This window comes from Armigeres subalbatus, chromosome 3 (genome assembly GCF_024139115.2).
Source record: "Armigeres subalbatus isolate Guangzhou_Male chromosome 3, GZ_Asu_2, whole genome shotgun sequence".
In the NCBI taxonomy this organism is placed as follows: Eukaryota; Metazoa; Arthropoda; class Insecta; order Diptera; family Culicidae; genus Armigeres; species Armigeres subalbatus.
The window spans coordinates 280167324-280187925 of record NC_085141.1 but is presented as its reverse complement, the minus strand read 5'-3'; the positions used below and the strand labels follow the sequence as shown (position 1 = coordinate 280187925).

The 20602-nt window shown below is 40.3% G+C and overlaps 2 protein-coding genes across 6 annotated transcripts in view; one reads left to right on the top strand and one right to left on the bottom strand.

Moving 5' to 3' along the window:
* LOC134224618 (Ig-like and fibronectin type-III domain-containing protein 1) overlaps window positions 1-20602 on the top strand; it is a 704696-nt gene that overhangs the window by 510644 nt on the left and 173450 nt on the right. The gene's annotated exons all lie outside the window — the stretch shown is intronic.
* On the bottom strand, window positions 459-2197 carry LOC134220020 (uncharacterized). Its single transcript, XM_062698947.1, has one exon. It carries the CDS (start codon window positions 1983-1985, stop codon window positions 636-638), a length of 1350 nt encoding a protein of 449 aa, XP_062554931.1. The 5' UTR covers window positions 1986-2197; the 3' UTR covers window positions 459-635.

The following is a 20602-nucleotide window of genomic DNA, read 5'->3' as shown; positions in this document are numbered from 1 at the left end:
GGGAGACAAATCAAATAATAAAAAAACGATAATTGTTTATACACTAATCACTGCTGTTGCTGCTGCTAGCAACGGGCCCGGTCGTGCCCGGCCATAAATTGGTAAACACTCATCATTCAACACTCGAGTAAGTGAATGAGCGAGTGAGCGAGACAGAACGAAAAATCAACTACTGCGCCTCTAACAATCTTCTGTGTATCGACTTTGCTCCCAGGGCCAGGCGTACAAAACAACTTGCAGCTTTATAGGCTTTTGTTGCCGGCTTATTTACCTGTATCCGCCTCAGCTTCATTCGAAGCAACACGATGAGCACGATCTTAACGAGAAAATTATTATTCGCTGGAAAACGAAGATTTACGACCTTCCGAGAATGATCGGTTGCACAAAAAAAACTTGGCAAACAGAGAGAAATGCTTGGGTTCCGGGTCATCCTTCAGCAATAACAAATACGACAGATCTTTTTTTTAACGAATATGCATTTGTTTTATTTAAACGGTAAAACATTTAAAAAATCACTTACAGTCTAATCAGTTTCAAGTCTTTTGTACGAAAGTAGCTTAACATAAGCAAATAAATTCAGTTGATGGTATGATATGTTCTGTAATCCTAATCGAACATGAATGCGAATCCACTAATCATTCGCTTTCGAACGACGCATGAAGTTCAACGTACTTGTCTCGAATTTCGGGGAACGAGAAGATTTGATAGTTGTTGGCCCTGATGGCATGGTTTTCCTTCATGGCAGCGCGTTCGCCGTCGTGGCCTTTGATCACAATGTTGTAAATGGCGTTCAGATCGCCAAGTACTCGCTGATTCGTTGGAATGATCTGCTTGGCATGGGCGATGGCCTTGTCGATGTGATTCTGTGCCATATCGAACCTCCCGGTGGTGTGGGAACGCAGGTAAAATCCGTAGGCCAGGTACCCTTGCACAATCGGAACGGTGGGAGTGTGCTGGCCGTATAGTTTGGTTGTGATATCGAGCAGCTCCATGAAGGTTGAAATGGCATCAGAAACGGCGTTCATCAGCAGCAGACATTCACCGTAGGTGAGGATCACATCAGCGTAGCGGGGGTGCAGGTTGCCATACTTAGAGCGAGCACGATGGATGGCTTGCGAGATTAGCATACAGCCAAGGTCGTAGCGCTCCTTAGCAAAGCAGTACAATGCTTCCAGTTGGAGAACAGCGATGACGTCACCGATGGCGGTCGAATCTGTGACCAGATTCATCACTTTTACGGCAAAATCGTGGCAAAGATCGTACTCATGAACCGAGTAATGGAAGTAGGAAATTTCGATGTACGATTTGACTAGATCGTCAGCATTAGTGTTGTCGACGATGTATTTCTGCAGATTCTCGCTTGTTTGTCTGGCATTTGGATGGGAGCAGCTTATTTCCGAATGGAGCAACTTCTGCATGCATTCCAGTTCCAGTTTATTGTAGAATCGATTGTCCTTAATCAATGAGATCATGTCTTTAGCTATGACTAACACATCGACACTGGAACTGGACCAACCGGCTTCGTTCAGATAGGTGCCGAGTTTCATTGTGGCCAGAATACGGCTCATAAAGGCCGGCGATCCTGGCTCCAGTGGGTCGCCACGAGCCATATCACAGTAATTAGTAGCGAGGTCGGACAAAACCGGTTTTCCGCTCAAGCTGGCCTCGCGCAAGCAACGGTCTAAAATGTGCTGATTCGATGCATGGCCGTTGAAAATTCTCATGAATAGAGCTGGATCAGCGAGCTCCTGGCGCAGAATGTTACGCAAGCCTGGGTAAAGGCACATTTCCTCAAAGATGTTTACCAATGCAGCCGTTGGTAAAAATTGCAACTCCGAAATCCGTTTTCCATTTTTGTTGGTTCGATTCACCTCGGCAACAAACACTTTTACGCACTCTTGATACAGTGATGGCGCATTAGCCGGAACGATCCGAATGCCGCTGAAGCGGGCTTTATTAACAGCTTTAAACATTTGCGAAATCATGATTGCTTCCGATTTCCGACTTGGCTACAATTGTCCTTTCACTTGAGACTCAATTTTCTCCTTGAAACGTGTTCTTGAAAACTTGTTTTCTTCTTCTGAATAAACCACCGTCGCAAACTTCCGTCTCTTCTACGATGTAAAACGAGCGAACGAAAAAGCTAGATGTTGTTGTTAGTTAAACGATCACGATTCAACTGATACCGTTCGGAACCGAAGTGCCTCTTTTATACCACACGAACGGCAAACCCCGCACAGAAGCGAGCTTGAGCAAAGCGAGTGCGGGAGACCTGACACTTACACCAGGGCAAGGCGCACCGTACACACAAGTCGGGCCTCGTATTGCTGTCTCGCTCTGAACATGCACGATCGGTCGATCGCCGCAGCAGCATCAGCCGGCCCGACGCCGGTTTGTTTTGAAAACTTTTCTCCAGCACCAGACGAGCCTCCGGGACCGAAACGTAATCGATTGGCGCGTAGTATTTCGCTATAAACAACAAACAGAGGTGACGGTGTTATGTGTGTCGTGTTTGCTAATGGGGCAATGCTGGTGCTTAATGGAACATTCCGAGGTCGCCGGTCAGTGCGAACTGGTCGCAATATGGAGCGGGGTGGGTGGGTGTATGGCACAAAGAGAACGCTAAAAAGGGTGAGATTTTTTTTGACATGGCCGTGGAACCCAGCGAGAGCAATCCTGCGAGGAAAATCAAAACAACACAGAGTTGAAAGTCCGGATTAAAAGTAAGCTAAGAAGCAGCAGCAGCGAAAAAACAAATCGTTTGAGAATGAAGGTGGGGTAAAGGAATGCGAACAACGCAAAATCTGATTGATCAATGTCCGAAACCGAAACTGGCACAACGTTTTTGCCACCAAATAAATCATTTTGCTCGCACAGTGTATGAAGCAAAGCAAAGCTTTTTTTCTATCTGGTTATCCACAGTTCATAAGACTGGAAACACTATTTTTAAATTCATGGCTGTTTGCTATCTGTATTTTCGTCTAACTATTTTGTCATTTCTAGTCTGAAAATGTTGAAATCTGTTGCCATCCCTGAAATTAATTAAAGGCGATTGGCAACACGTATTGGATAATAGCGCTCCAGATCAATGGTCCTGATCTCCGTCAAAACAACAATCTGATCAAGAAATCATAAACAACTTCTACAAAAAATTGTTTACATTTTTTGTGTGGTGGGAAATTCCACAAACAAATGAAAAAAAAAGTTGCTTGCATATGGATCTCTGAAATTAACAGAACGGTGAAACTGATGACATAGCTTCAAGTTGTGGCATCATGATCATTTTATCAGATCGGATTCTAACATCTACTGCGTACACGTGTTCCGATAATTAAGCGACGCGTGTCTTGAATTCTTCCATAGCTATTCGACGCCAACTCAAGCATTCTAATCGACTTTATATCTCCGCTGCACTTCTGGCGGCAAGTATTGGATAGCGCAAACAGCAACCAGACCTGTCTCGTCTGATATTCATTAGAACATTATTTATTTATAAGGCAACCGGTTTTCTACATATCAAAAGCGATTCCGTAGAGTGTAGAGACTTCTAAGCAGATTTTGTTAGACGTGCTTCAAACAGACATGGGAATAATAAATTACTCCAGTCGTGGGCTCATTCGTCTTTAAAAGGCTTCAGTACCGCGCACCAACTCTTGTTACAATTGTCACAGCCAGCGGTCTACCGGCATTAAATCTCGTCCGTATTGTTGACTTGCAGCTACGGTTTGCAACAGCTTCAGCAGCAGCAATTAATGATGACGACGTCGTCGATAGGATCGTGTTCGGCAGGGAAGCGACTTATCAACCAACCCGTGTGCCTTTGCTGTCTGTCGCGCGTTAGATCGTGGCGAGCGGGTGACGTGTGAACAAGGCCAACTTGCGCGTCAGGTTGACTCCACATGCAACTCCGCACCTACTTATCCATCTATGACGCCATGCTGCACTGCTTCTGATATGTAGTTCTTTGTCCGTCGTTGTGTCGTCCGTATTGATCTAGGTCCTGATCTAGCCTGCGGGATGCTGCCTCATTTCGCGGTATGTTGCTGTGGAAGTTTTTCATGAATGTTAAGAGAAAACTAAAGACCATAAAACATAATTGATTTTCAATCAATCAATGATATTTTTAAAAGACCGATCATCATAATAGTTTTCTACTATTATTTAATTTCGTGCTTATTTTCACAACTTGGTAAAGCTCATATGAGTAATCATTTAGTGATAAACAATGCTTACTGAGTTGCGTTATCGAGATCCGCAAAACGTTATGTTATCGAATAGAATTTTACTAATTGTTGATACCCAAAACTGCCTGTTAGGGCTGGTTGTCTCCCGATTTGTGGGTACATTCGTCCGTGGCGGACGTGACTGGAAATTGACAAGCCATGGCGAACTCCGGTTGAAATTTTTAACCCTTACCTGTTTTTCGGGTTGTAACTAACGAAGGAAGAGGCGGTAAAACTTCTTACCGAATGATATTCTAATGTTGACTCGTTATTTGTATAGACAGAAAATTGAACTTTCGTTCGATTTGTTTTGTTCTAGCATTTCGTGCGTACGTGAGTTTCCAGATGAGATTAATGGGCGAGTACTAGGCAAATTGGTCTGAAGCAGTTCAGCAAAAAAAAAACACATGCATGATGGATTTAGCTGAGCTATAAGATCAGATTTCTTTCTAAACTTGTTTACTCCACTAGCTCAATTTTGTACTATCTAAAAAAGCCAAGAATGTGTCTGATATTTAAACATGTGTATGAATTATTTGAAGTATGGAAAATTAAAGTACATCTTGTTTGTTTGAAATTTTTTTTTTTTTATTTCGTTAAAATAAAAATTTTATCTGAGAAATTAAAAATCGTCCATAACATATTGAAAATTGCAAATAAATATATTTTTTTATCGGCACAAGGCTTGCTCGTCTATCGACGTGAATCGACAAAAAATAACGAAAAAGTAATGAAAACATATAAAAAATAAGATATAACCAAAAGTTCCATCAGGAGTGTGTTTTTTGCTTAATCAGCTTCTATGAGCTGCTTAAGCAAAGGGGGTTTAGGGGGATTATTCTGGGTTTTTGTGGATTTTTTTTCTTTTCAATTGTAATATTTTCACATTCTGCCTTACAACATTTTGACGGGTGGTAGATCATTTGTCTTAAAGTCGATAGGGATAGCGCCGTTTGCTATAATGCCGTTTGGCATAATAGACGTTTGACATAATGGTTATTCGGCATAATAGTTGTGCAATCACCGATTTTGAAATTAAATAAATAAAGCAGTCAAAAAAGATAATTAGCCCACCCCATATTCTAATAGGTACCAGTGCTTTTTTCTTACAACTATTTACTTTAATGAACTTAGTCTAGATCTAGTATCAACAATTCAAACTAAACTTTCTAAAAAGGTGACAGGGTAAGGGAAAACCTTTTCCAAAGAGTGTTACGACTAAAGTGAAAATCGAATTCATCTGAGCAGCGATTGAAAATTCTGCATCAAGTTCTGTCTAATCAAGTAGGTCATGATTTTAGCATATGTTTCAAATATGCTGTATGCGCATTAGCCTCTTTGGAAGTAACTAAGACCATCAAAACAACTAATGTTTGTAAACAATTCCATCGCTGAAAGTGGATGATTTGTTGTTAGTGACATATCTCGATCACTGTGATAAGTAAGGCTTCCAAATCATGCACATGATGTTGTACAGGAAGAAATAATCTACAACTTCAAACAGCATTAAAAAAAAGTAGATCAAAACACATCTCTGAAAATCGCACCAGATCTCACTTTTAGTATTCTTAAGAGAATGGAAGTGATTCCAGCTGCTCTTATTTTCTATATTAATGACTTTAAATGATATTCTCGGTGATACTCTTGCGCTCAATAACATGGATATATACAAAGAGTGGCTTTCCATTGATCCGTCCCAACGAAAAGCTCATATGTTGAAGTTTCTGTTTAGTTTATATAACCCAGATGATTCCTCCTAGGAACTAAAGCAGTTTTGTAATTTCTTTTGTTCGAGAATTGATCAGAAATGGTCAAAGAGCTTACGATCATCCGAGAAATTCGAGAAGCAAAACTCTCGGTAGTTGTCTTCGCTGGTAAATCTGCCTTGCAATCCGAATACAAATATTGGAAGAATTGCCGAGTCTTCATTGCACATCGTCAAGAGAAGATCTCAAAAACCGTTTCAGGAATGTTGGAATGAAACAAAGAAACGGCCATCATATCAAGAAGCTCAAGCGCAAATCAGGAAAAAGGTTATGACAGCGGCACAAGCACTGGCGTTATATATAAACTTTGATTTCTCCGAGAGAAAGTACAATCTGCTTCGAAGTACTTTAAACGAAGGTCGTACAAATTTGCTTTCTAGCCTTTCCACGTTGAAAAAGGAAAAGAAAAAAATCTATCCCAAACAGGTTTCCGCACCTCAAACGTCCGTTGAAGTTGATTTGCAAAACCTAATGAATTGCACCTCGCTAAACATTTTGCAGCACCCGAGTAACCAATAAGCACTATATTCTGCCAAATCGGATATGTAGTGCTACTTTAATGCTTATAAGTTTTTAAATAACCGTATAGTGGCCCTATATGGCGGTTTGGCGTAATATAGTGCTAATGGTTATTTGGGCAACTTTCGGTAGAGTTGAGTTTTGACATTTGGGGTAACTTGCAATACACGCTCAGACTTCAAGTTTAACGATAAAAATTTCAAAAATTTCGATTATTTTAGAACAAAGTCATGTAACAAATAAGGGACCACACCACTCAAATCAAAATAAGCGCACCGATGCCTTTTAACGGTTTTTGAATATTTTTTTTTCTAATAATATACGACAAGGGTAATGTTTCAAAACCACTTTCTCTCATGAAATGGTAGGTAACACCATTACTATTTTTGTACTCTCAGAAGAGACATTTTCATAGGCATGGGTATCGGTGACATTTTTATGGTTTATAAGAATATTTATTCAACATAACTGCAAAAATATGTTCAAAATCGAGGTGTCAAATATTGCATTAACATTCCGCTTGAACAATCGACGAAAAGTAGACAATTTCCTATATTGAGATTAGCATTTTCAGTATTGCAAGTTACCTCATACGGGTAGTCAAAAGAGTTTATTACATTCTTTGAAGTTTTGATGCTCAATTCATACAACTTTTAATAGACAGATTTGTTCATTAATACTTATTCTTTCGAAATGCGAAAATTCGAAATTATATTCTATTCTGCACGTCATAATTTGCTATCACATACTAACGCTTAATAGCCTTGATGTGCAGATTGAAAAAAATAACGAACATCCTTAAAAAATGCATCAGAATGGGATCAAGGCAAAGCGCTGCAAGTTACCCCATTTTACGGTACACACTTGGTCAAAAAATAGTTTTTTATCATTTTTCATAGAGAGTGGAAGGAGAATTGGAGAAGGATACTTCATTCGGCGTAAGTTCATCAAAGAGCTATAGCCCATAAAGTAAGTAAGTAAGTATACAAGTGCGACAGATTTGTTTTCATGGCTTGTTATGATTCGAGGTCTTTGCCTCCCTTTTCGTCTTCGTCAGAGATATTCGCTGACCAATCTGTGATATGAATACATAAAGTAACTCAGAAAAATATAAAAGAGCTCATATTTCTCTCATGTGAAAAATACAAGTGACCAAAAAAAATGCCATTTTTGACATGGTCTTTAAACAATCCAGAATATTTCCAGTATCCGGTGGTCTGAAAATGTTTTTTCCAATACTAGACTAATTTTATCGTCGAAATCTGGCAGAACCAAAGATATCGGTTAAAATTTAACAGAGTTATGGGCATTTGAATTTCTTGAAAAGTGCTGCCAGTTGTGCAATCTCTGTTTTTTTTTACAGTAAATAGGCCAATGAAGTAGGCTGGCACGGTCGTATCATTTATCAGAGTAAATCTAGATCCTACGATGCCTACCGACTAACTTATAATTCTTCCTGTGATTTTTGTGGAGACGCACAGGTAAACACGGTTTTCGAATAGCAAAAACCTACTAATGTTCCTTCCCTCTTTCAAACTGACTACAAGGACGTGGACGTGGACAAGAAAAAAAGCTTCCTGTAAGCCTGAAGTGGCCACAAACTCATTCTGAAAAAAATCCTGACAATATGGCTATCAAATTTCATGAAATTGTTTCGAAAGCATGATCTGGTGAGTAATTAGGCCACAGGATGGTTTGACATCGGACCGGTCTTCTTAGAACAGGTTTCCGTGGGGCCCAATATGGCACCTCATTTCGAAGAAAACCTGGCAATCTTTTTTTCTTCAATGGCTTTACACGACATCTGGAACTTGACCTGTTTTCCAACAATTGTATTAGTATATCCACAGAAAATCAATTGAAAGCTTGTATATGCCGGTCAACTGCATAAATATGTGTCTTGCGTGGTAAACACAAAGGATACGTTGAGTCCAGAGAAATCTTGGATCGAGAATCAAACATTTGCGGATGTGCTTATGCTCACAAGGATAACTGGGGACGCTATCAACATGGATTTAAACAGTTCAAGGAATTGTTTCGGAAACATGTTTCCACAACTCACGAGACGAGCCAACCTTGAGCTGCAAGTCTCGCTAATAAAGACATTAAAAAAAATGTTTCGATAAGTAGTAGGGCAATCAAATGGTGTCTCATAAGAACAGAACTGATTTCTGCGGAACCTAAATTTTCTAGATTCGATATTCTGTAACCACTAGGGTTCTTAAGCTTAATGTGAACTCGTCCTTATTCGATTTTAAAGATATCATTATGTTATCATGTTTTTCCCGTAACACGGTAGATCACTTTGACGTAGTGTGTTGCGGTATAAGATCTACCAAACAGAGCCCTAACTTAATCCATTTTTCTAGCTAGGGCAGTAAGTTGTGGTAATTAAGGATTCATCGTATTTAGTCCTCGCTACTAACAGCAGTCTCAGAAATAAAACATAATTAATGTTACCTTGCAGACAGTTGAAAGACTCGAATTCCTCTTGTTTGAGGCTAGACTGTATGCAGCGGAAACAAATTTTCAAGCAATTAGTTAAAAAAAACTCGGTACCCGGTCCTAGGCTGAAGTGACTGCTGGAAAAATCGAGTTAGGGGTTTAAATACGTACTAACTCTTCTTGAACTGGTGAACAATGGTAGTGAGAGGAACACACGGAAGTTCTTATTACTGAACAAATTCTCTTGCTTGAAATGGTCTTGTAGACAGAGCCAAATCCCGGGTTTCATTGCTTTAACGGTGGTGAAGCAATGCAAGGATGTGGCTAGGGCTCCGATGCATGGCCAAAAACAGTATCACTGTTCTGTTTTCTCAAGAAAGGATTGATTTCCTATTGATAAGGGGCGTGCCATCAATGGGATTGCTCTCTGTGAAGCAGTGTTGCCACATCTAAATCTGTATTTCGGAAGTAAAAAATCCTTTTAATCTGTATTATAATTTAAAAATCTGTATGTGAAATCTGTATGATAGAATTTGTCAATGACGGATAAATATCCCAGTATTTAAATGTTATTTTCATTATTTATAAAATTAAAATTATTTATATTTCTACTGATTTTAAACAATCACAACGAACTCTTCTTCGATTATGTTAAGGTAGTTGTATAACTTCCAGATTCAGTTGTATTGAAAAAATAACCTCTATAACACAGAGAAACAGACGTCTCAATTAGAACAAAATGCAATCAAAATAATTGTCACAGAATCATTATCGCCCAATTCTAAATTCACTGTGGACAAGCGCAACCAGGTGGCGGTAGTGCGTAAACGTCAAATACAAGCAAAATCGATTGAAGCGCTATCAGTGGCCGATTTACCAACTACAAAAAATTGAATCCACTGTTAAAAAGGTGAACGATGGAACACGTATTGAGCGAGACGTCTGTTTCTCTGTGTTTATAACATTTGACGTAAGATTTGGTTTTCCAAATTGTTTAAAAAAAAGTTCAAGTGGCCCGATCCTTGGCTTTAAAATTGTTCCTGCCTTGGGTTTAAAAATGTTGTGCAATGAAATGTGCTCTTCAGCTGCTGATGATTAAGGTACAAATGAACAATTGGAGTATGAATGCTATGCTTTAAAAAGCAAGCCAAGTTCCACTTTGAATTAAGAGAGAAGAAGAATTTTTTGTTAGAAATAAATTTGGTTCTGCAATGCTAAAAATCTCTTTGAAATCTGTTGATTCCTGAAAAATCTGTAATCTGTATTTACAGATTCTTGGTTACAGTTACAGAAAAATCTGTATATGTGGCAACACTGCTGTGAAGGGTATAAATAGCGGGACCTTGTCATGGTTCTCTTGAGAAAACAAAACAACAACTATATCGAAACCGATACTGCATTGCTTATTAATAGTAATGAAGTAATTCGACATGCACTTGAACACTAAAGATACGGGTAACGCTACAATAGATCTAATAACAGGTCGCAGTGGCACACCGAACAGGAGAAAAAAATGTTATCATGTTCTCATATAATATGCATGTATATCGCCTCCACTTTAGCATCATATACGATTCTGTGTTGACTGGGGAAAAATTATTAGAATTCTAAGTTGAAAAGCAGGCCAAGTTCAAGTTGGAATGTAGAGCCCTTGAGAAAGAAGAATAAGAAGAATGGACGACAATTTGCCTGAGGATTGTTTTAGATTTTACGTTTGAGGAGGCCTATCGCATCCACTGTCCTGAACATTCTGAACGATGTTGTAAATAAGAAAGTGTTGATGCAATAGATCCGGACTTTCTTTTTAGCTGCATTGCTCAGTTTTCTCCTTCTTCCTTCTTTCTTCTTCCTTTTTCATTTTTCTCTTTTCCTTCCAGCTCCTTTTTTCTTCCTAAATCCAAAAAAGAATGAAAAAGTCTCTCACTTATCATCTCTGTAAGCATATACGATATGTAGCATACTGCGAGCGACTTTTTTCGCAAGCTGTCATGAGAAAGAACTGATTCGGAAGGCTATACCTCATAATAACGCGGGGAGCACTGGCACTGATGATGCATATGATTTGTGATTTGCATTCATATATCATGAATGATTTATGTGATGATTTATGATTTGCATTCATATATCATGAATATCAAGCTAACACGATGATACTTTTATGCCCAGGGAAGTCGAGACGATTTCGAAACCGAAAATTTCCTAGACCGACACCGGGAATCGAACCCAGCCATCCTCAGCATGATCTTGCTTTGTAGCCGCGCATCTTACCGCACGGCCAAGGAGGGCCCCATGGTGTTCGTTATCTATTAAGAGCGATTTCTGCAAACCCTGCTAATGACCATTCGGCCTAATGGCCATTCGGTCTAATGACTAATTAACTGATCAATGGATTCGAAGGTCGGTTAACTTCCCTATTTCAAACGTTCCCTTTTGCAGCAAGCTTTGCCAAACTCAATAAATGTTCGATAGATTACCTTGTTTTTTGCACCTTATCTATCAAAACAGATGTCAAAACATCGGACAAAGAAAGAGAAGTCCGAGGGAAACAGCAAAAAGCACGTGGCTGACTTGTCAGTTTTGGCAGATTTTACTATGAAAACGGGTGTGAAGGTGAAAACTGCGATTTCAACGACCGTTCAAGGAGCGACTATTTCGAACGGTTGGGTCCAATACGGAAATCCACGTACAATTTTTTGTTCGCAAAGGAAAATGGAAAGTACACCCGATTCTGTTTTTACACGGCCGTGTAAAAAAATCCCATACAATTTTTTTGGCAAAGTTGCTCTATTTTGGATGATTTGTCGAGAAATCATAAAACATTTTTTACACGGATTTTCAAACTTTGAACTGAAAACTGTTTTTACACGGAACGCATCCCCCGTGTAAAAAAGAATCGTGTGTATTTTATGTCAATTCATGCGTTCATTCGTTGTAGGATACCTCCAGTTATGGCGTTGAAAGATGTCTGATGCGATTTGTGAGTAAAAGAATCTGTTACACGAAATATTTGGCAAAAAAATTGGAATTTTTTTATTAGCGCTTGGTGTGATTTGGCAGAACTCCGACCATCTCATCTTGTTCATATACTTGACAGTAAGCCTATTGGTTATTGAAATGCAAAGTAGGCTTTGAAATTAAAATAACAGAAATTAAAAAAAAAATATGCGGATTTTCAGATGCCTTTCGTTCTCGTGTTCATCATAAATTGTTTGAAAAGTGAATGTATTTGAATTACAAATTGCAGTGAACTAAATAAGATCAACGAGATGTAAATTAAAGAGATCACTTCGCAAGGTGCGTAATGAATTATTCACAGTGGTAGATTGGTCAATCGGTCTCCATTAATTTAAATATTTAGCTCAAACATGGTTGTTCGGAATTTGATTCTTCGATTCGAAAACCGTCCACTGTGGACGGATTTTGATTCAGGAGATAATGATTTTATTTATTATTTTATCATGTCAAACTGCATATAAAATGCTTAAAAGTGAAACACTTGAAAAAAGAGGCATTCGTGCACCTGTATCGACGAAAAACGTTTTATGTGCATTTGATTCGTATTTTCTAGAGACTTTCACATATACTGAAGTGCTTAAGTGTATGGATTTCGATGCCCCACGGTAAGCCAAATCGGTTCTATGTGGCATGGACCAAATAGAGGACAAATTTCAAAAGCCATAGCAAACGAAGTTGTCCAGATCGATTAAAAGCTGACGAAGTGATAATCATACACCGAAAAAATTCTTTATATTGAATATATTTGTCGCACACATAAATTTTTGCAATTTGGCGACCCAAATTTATGCAATTTGTACCCACACATAAATTCAATAACTGCATATTAGAGACCACACATACATTTTATTTGATTATAGATTATATTTGTACTTCGCGTGGAGAGTGATAATGTGTGCACTAATTAGAATCATGAATTAAATTAATGGATTTTTGCCAATAAAAATGTGTGGAATTTTTGTAGTGTACCCTGTCGGTATGTTACAGGGTAAGAGTATTCAGAAGCCCCTCATCAAGCCCCCCCTTGCTGGATTTTCAATTTGATATCGCCCAAACCTAAATTTAACCCTGTCGGTTAAATTAAGGCTGCCCAACGTACGGTCCGCGGACCGGATGCGGCCTTCGGCTCCATTTTTTATGGCCCGTGCCGTGTTAGAAAATTAAACTCAGATTCAGCCCGCCAGCTTTTCTATCTGGCTCGAGAAGCCCTTTTATATTATTCATTATTAAATACGTAAGTTTCAAATCAAAGCTCGAAACGAAAAAATAATACATAGCTCGAGCAACATATGATTACGGCCGAAAAGCCAACAATGCTGAACCGAGAAAAATAAGGTTCAAGTTTTCTATGACTAATTTAATTCATTTATTGAATTTGAAACTCATTTCATGGCCAAAACCATGTCAATACTATACGTAAATAGTTATATTATAACAGCAGATTAAGATTAATTGAAAAACCATTCGAAATCTACAAAATTTCAGCTAAAACAAAAATTGCGCCGTTTACTCGCATTACCGGCAACACGTCTGGTTTTTAAGCCGTTTGCTCAAAGCTAGTAACATCATCGGATTTGTTTAGATTTGTTAGCCAGAGTAGTTCTGCTATGCGATATATCAAAAACCTAGTAAGAATATACATTTTGAAATAACTTGAAGCTAGTTTTTCTAAATAAACATTATGAAGTGAACGGCCTAAAAACCAAAGCAAACATTCCGCATGGTAGTTAAGGGCTCCAACAAAGGACTATGGTGCAAATGGTTCATGAGACGTTCACTCAAAATAGCAATAAATGTGTTTCTTAAGAGATATTAAGTACGGAGTTTTACCTACGATAAAGAATAATTTACAAAGCAATCGTTTATGCTAGAAAATGAAAAATCATAGTTTTGGTTTATAAGCCGTAATCATATGTTACGCAAGATAGGATGTTTCATAGTTTGAAATTATTGTATTGAGCGAACCAAAGACACAAAAGCTTGATGTGGAACATCGCGTTTTCAATAAACATTGGCCAAAGTAGTTTACGTTAACGTTGAAAAAATGAAGGCCGGTTTGCTTAACTTGTTTGGAAAGTTTTGCTATATTGAAGGAATAAAATTTTGTATCCAAGCAATCCAGGAAATATGATATTTTAAAAGGCTCAGGTAGCAAACAAAATTTGATAGAGCTTCAAAGGTAGGGCGCTCAATTAATTTAAATTTCAATTTATTGATTCAAATTATTGGTACAGTGAATTATGGAAACAACAAAATTTGTCCACTCGAGCAAATACGAAGTCAGAAAATGCAGTACGGGCCAGTTTAGCTGTTAGTAAGATTTTGGCAAAACGGATGAAACTTTTCCAGGACGTAGAACTTGTTAAGCAAAGCATTTCGGCTGTTGTTTACATCGTGTGTCCTAAGGCTGTGGCCTTTTTCAGTAGCATTAGTTTGCGCGGAATACGGTGAAGTGTAAAAGTTCTCACAGGAGATTTGAAAGCTTCGAATAACAAAGATATTGGCAGCTTTAATCTCAATGTAGGGAACAACTAACGGACCTGTGTGAAGGAACTTTTTTCTCCTTCGAAATTTTAAATGACCTAACGATTGATGGAGCACGAGCAAATAAATGGAAATAACAATGGCGTTGTAACAATTCTAAGCAAGGAAAAGGTATGACGATATTTCCTTGCTATTGCATATTCACGAAAAAAATCGATATGCGAAAACGATCAATATTCCTCAAGTATTGACGCATGTTATTAAGACAATCCACTTTATCAACGTTAGGTAACTCAAACACCACCAATATCTAATTATGTTAACGGAAATGCAAGCCGATTATAAAAACTAGTTGTATTATTGCAAAATTCCCATTCTATAAATTCACCTCAAATGTTTTAAATGGATCCCTAGTGCAACGAATGAAAAAAAACCTGATTATTTTGAAAATATTCAAAAAGATATTTCCGAATATTTTCTGGCCCGCCAGCAAGTGTGAATTCTAAAAATTGACCCGTGGCTTGAAAAGGTTGGGCAGGCCTGGGTTAAATGTTCCTAAAAGATCTGCATTGATATCAATGTGATGAACTGTAAAGTTGCAAAAGAGAATATGCTATCATTCTGAATTAAATTAGCACAAATCTATTATTATTATTATTATTTAATCAGACTAAGGCCGAAGTGGCCTGTGCGGTATATAAGAGTCTTCTCCATTCGGCTCGGTCCATGGCTACACGTCGCCAACCACGCAGTCTACGGAGGGTCCGCAAGTCATCTTCCACCTGATCGATCCACCTTGCCCGCTGCGCACCTCGCCTTCTTGTGCCCGTCGGATCGTTGTCAAGAACCATTTTCACCGGGTTACTGTCCGACATTCTGGCTACGTGCCCGGCCCATCGCAGTCGTCCGATTTTCGCGGTGTGAACGATGGATGGTTCTCCCAACAGCTGATGCAATTCGTGGTTCATTCGCCTCCTCCACGTACCGTCCGCCATCTGCACCCCACCATAGATGGTACGCAGCACTTTCCTTTCGAAAACTCCAAGTGCGCGTTGGTCCTCCACGAGCATCGTCCAGGTCTCGTGTCCGTAGAGGACTACCGGTCTAATTAGCGTTTTGTAGATTGTCAGTTTGGTACGTCGGCGAACTCTATTCGATCGGAGCGTCTTGCGGAGTCCAAAGTACGTACGATTTCCAGCCACTATGCGTCTCCGAATTTCTCTGCTGGTGTCATTTTCGGCAGTCACCAGTGAGCCCAAGTACACAAATTCTTCTACCACCTCGATTTCGTCACCACCGATGCAAACTCGCGGTGGGTGGCTCACATTGTCTTCTCTTGAACCTCTTCCTATCATGTACTTCGTCTTCGACGTGTTGATGACTAGTCCGATCCGCTTAGCTTCCCTCTTCAGTCTGATGTAGGCTTCCTCCATCTTCTCAAAGTTACGTGCCATAATATCTATGTCGTCGGCGAAACCAAATAGTACAATGAAATGAAAATTGTACCACTCGTGTTAATCCCTGCTCTTCGTATTACCCCTTCCAAAGCGATGTTGAATAGCAAACACGAAAGACCATCACCTTGCCGTAACCCTCTGCGGGTTTCGAAGGGACTCGAGAATGCCCCTGAAACTCGAACTACGCACATCACCCGATCCATCGTCGCTTTGATCAACCGTGTCAGTTTATCCGGAAAACCGTGTTCGTGCATTAGCTGCCATAGCTGGTCCCGATCGATTGTATCATATGCGGCTTTGAAGTCGATGAATAGATGATGTGTGGGCACGTTGTATTCGCGGCATTTCTGCAGTACTTGGCGAATGGCGAACACCTGGTCCGTGATGGAGCGTTCGCCCATAAAACCCGCTTGGTACTGCCCCACGAACTCCCTTGCAGTTGGTGCTAGTCGACGGCATAAAATTTGGGAAAGTACCTTGTAGGCGGCGTTCAGCAATGTAATTGCGCGGTAGTTGCTACAATCCAGCTTATCGCCCTTTTTGTAGATGGGACACACGACACCTTCCATCCACTCCTGCGGCAAAACTTCCTCCTCCCAAATCCTGGTAATGACCCAGTGCAGCGCTCTAGCCAGCGCCTCACCACCGTGTTTAAATAGCTCTCCTGGTAGTTGGTCAACCCCAGGGGCTTTGTTGTTCTTCAGCCGGCCAATCTCCTCCTGGATTTCCTGGAGATCCGGAGCCGGTAGAATTATGTCCTGCGCGCGTTCTCCCAGGTCCATCACCATACCGCCATCTTCGTCTGCCACATCGCCATTCAGGTGTTCTTCGTAGTGCTGCCGCCACCTTTGGATCACCTCACGCTCGTTCGTAAGAAGGTTCCCGTTTATGTCCTTACACATATCAGGCTGTGGCACGTGGCCCTTACGTGAACGGTTTAACTTCTCATAGAACTTTCGTGTGTTATTAGCGCGGTACAGTTGCTCCGTTTCTTCACGGTCTCGATCTTCCTGCTGGCGCTTTTTCCTCCGGAAAATCGAGTTTTGTCTGTTCCGCGCCTGTTTATATCGTGCCTCGTTCGCCCTCGTGCGGTGTTGCAGCAATCTCGCCCATGCTGCATTCTTCTCTTCCACTAACTGCTCACATTCGCCGTCATACCAGTCGTTTCTCTGATCCGGGGCACCGTGCCAAGTGCAGCGGTTGCGGTGCTACCAATGGCGGATCGAATATCTCTCCAGCCATCTTCAAGAGACGCTGCGCCTAGCTGCTCTTCCGTTGGAAGTGCCACTTCCAGCTGCTGCGCGTATTCTTGGGCTAGTCTACCATCTTGTAGCCGCCCAATGTTAAGCCGCGGCGTCCGACTTCGACGCGTGTTGTACACCGTCGAGAGTTTTGAGCGCAGACATACTGCAACGAGGTAGTGGTCGGATTCAATATTCGCACTGCGGTAAGTGCGGACGTTCGTGATGTCGGAGAAGAATTTACCGTCGATTAGAACGTGGTCGATTTGGTTTTCCGTTTCTTGGTTAGGTGATCTCCATGTGGCCTTGTGGATATTTTTGCGGGGAAAGAAGGTGCTTCGGACTACCATTCCGCGGGAGGCTGCGAAGTTTATGCATCGTTGGCCGTTGTCATTCGATACGGTGTGCAGACTATCCGGTCCGATGACCGGTCTATACATTTCCTCCTTCCTACCTGTGCGTTCATGTCACCGATGACGATTTTAACGTCCCGCAGTGGGCATCCATCGTATGTCTGCTCCAGCTGTGCGTAGAACGCTTCTTTCTCGTCGTCGGGTCTCCCTTCGTGTGGGCAGTGCACGTTGATGATGCTATAGTTGAAGAAACGGCCTTTAATCCTCAGCTTGCACATCCTTGCGTTGATTGGCTGCCACCCAATCACGCGTTGGCGCATCTTACCCAGCACTATGAAGCCGGTTCCCAGCTCGTTGGTGGTGCCACAGCTTTGGTAGAAGGTAGCCGCTCGATGCCCGCTTTTCCACACTTTCTGTCCTGTCCAGCAAATCTCCTGCAGCGCCACGACGGGGATGTAATTCATCGTAGATCATCCTGTCGCAACCTGCGAAACCTAGCGACTTGCAATTCCATGTTCCAAGCTTCCAATCGTGATCCTGTATTCGTCGCCTAGGTCTTTGCCGATTATATCGAGTCGCATTATCTCTTATATTGTTCGTAATGATTGGTTTTCTAGGCGGCTTATTGGGCCTGCGCAAACCTCCTGTCTCGTCGGAGGGCCGTCGTGTCAGGGCTGTTTAGCGTCCCACCTAACACCAGGACTTGGGCTTGTGCGCTTTGAGCGGCACACGGTCGCTTTGGTGGGGCCTACTTGCGGATACATGCAGCTTTTTATAGAGGTTTAACAGGGCCCACTGTCAAACCCCACCACATCCTAGGCAAGCCCCACAACTCACAGATGGCCTGGGGAGGGATCGTCAAGCCCTTGGACATAGTCCCTGCTGCCCCTGAGCCCCTTAGCACAAATCTATTAATACTTATATTGTTAAAAACAGTGTCATATTTTTATTTCGCCCAGACTATGTATGTTACACACCTAGCTAGCCGGTGATAAGATTCCAAGAGCGTGATCCCCGTAAGCCAATTGTCGTACGTTTGATTGGTTGCATTTTTGTAATTTATTTCAGCAGTGTTATGTTAGAAAAATGACCGGAACGAAATTGGTTTTTCATTTCACACAGTTTTCCTATGTGTTCTAATAATAACATTCAAGATTATTTTCGTCGGCTTTTATCGGATATTACCAAACGTTTTGGCAATGACAATAATCTTGAATGATTAGAAGCGAGGATGAGCTTTGTTACCCGTCAATAACAACATAGTGTGTGATTATAGAATATTCAACAATGTAGTACGACTTTATTGTATTAGATAAAATATGATACATTTAGTTGTGGTGAATATTCAGGATCAACGTCATGCAGTAAACATGTTCATGTGAAAATTTCATCTAACAGTGCAACTATATCAAGCAGAATTTTTTTTTAATTTTGTGCCTCCCAAGCCTTGTGCTACTGCCTGTGGAGGACGCATTTTGCATTTTCTCTTTTGTTTCATGTAATCGTAGAGCGTACGTGACCGGCAGTTGGCACGGTATGGCGAACTCTAAATTTTCAAAAATTACCTGTTCTTCTAAATTGCCTACGGCAATTACTGCGTTCAGTGGCTCCATCATATGCAAATACATACGAACCGTTTGTTTGAGAAACTGCGTGTGACATTTTTGGCCAATATGTGATTTCTATATGTTTTGAATCTTCGTCCAAAAATACGTATTCTGACAAAAAAAGACATTTTTTTTCGAAAATGTATTGAATTTGTTTCGCATTATTGAGAAACTAAATATATACACGAACACATCTTGAAAATTATGAAAGTTATCATTTAATTGTTGAAATTTCAATAAATTTCATTTTAAATTCATACAATGGTTGTAACTACATTATGTAGTTATGAAGTACAGCTTGCAGATTTCAAACTGAAGGTGCCCTAGGGAGTTTTGGGAGTTTTGTCTATAACTATACTGCCGCTAACCGCAAGTCGAGCACATTTGTATATGGCATCCAATTAATAATTGATTGATTTTTTTGTTTTTTCGGAACTGTGTAAAATGGATACATATGTAGGCAGTTTCTCAAACCAATGATTCATATATTGTGATGCAGATTATCAAAGGAAACTCGGCAGGTTGTTTCAATTAAAAACACAATACTGACAATTTGCCATTGGTCTCGAATGTTCGACAGTTTGACTTTTTGCAACCTCCGGAGGCAGATGCAATCAAATTCCGCCACTACTTAATGCCACAATCCGAGCACGTGCACACGCGGTATCTGTAAACAAAACAACTTAAACTTCCGAGAATAAAATGCTCTTCTTCATGCACATGGCTACAAAACTGAACTAGTCGACAAGCGTCGGGCAATTGCTATCACAGAAATGTTGAAACAGGTTGAAACTAGTTTTTTGATAATAGTTCCTTTCTCTCCGATTGTCTTACTGATAAATGTTGCTATGATGGAAGACATGAAATCTTATCACGATCTAAACGGTTTGATTACGATGTTGGTTTTGTCTGGGCTGTTCGTATGCAGTCAGCATCCATATTGTAAGTTGGTTAGTAGGTAGATATTGTTTAATCTGTTATTTAATGAGTAGGTAATTTGCAAAATGTTGGACTGCTTGACGAATATTCTTTTCATAATCACAGTTTCTCATCTTACATAAAAATACACGTGGATGCTTGGTATGATGTTTACCTTTTATATAGGTATTTATCACACTATTAGTTAGATGAATTCTATAAAAGTTCAACTTTCAAAAGATTTCTCAAGTATTTGTTTTTCTTTTGTTGGTTTCGTTCTTAAACAAAACATTCATATTAAATGTACATGGGGAGTCAGATGGCGAACTAACGGAAGTGATATCAATTAGATGGCTCATTGAATCCGGAAGCCGATAAGCTTCTCGTTTTTCTGGTACCATCGATTTCGATTCAATGACCCTACATTCCTCAATTCTACTTATCATATGGAAAGATTGATGGCCAGATCGAATAATAATATATCCCGCTATTCTTTCACAACCGGGCGAGTTTATGGAAAACGAAATATGGTAATGGTGACCGCTCTTGGACTCCATCTCATAGCTCATATGTT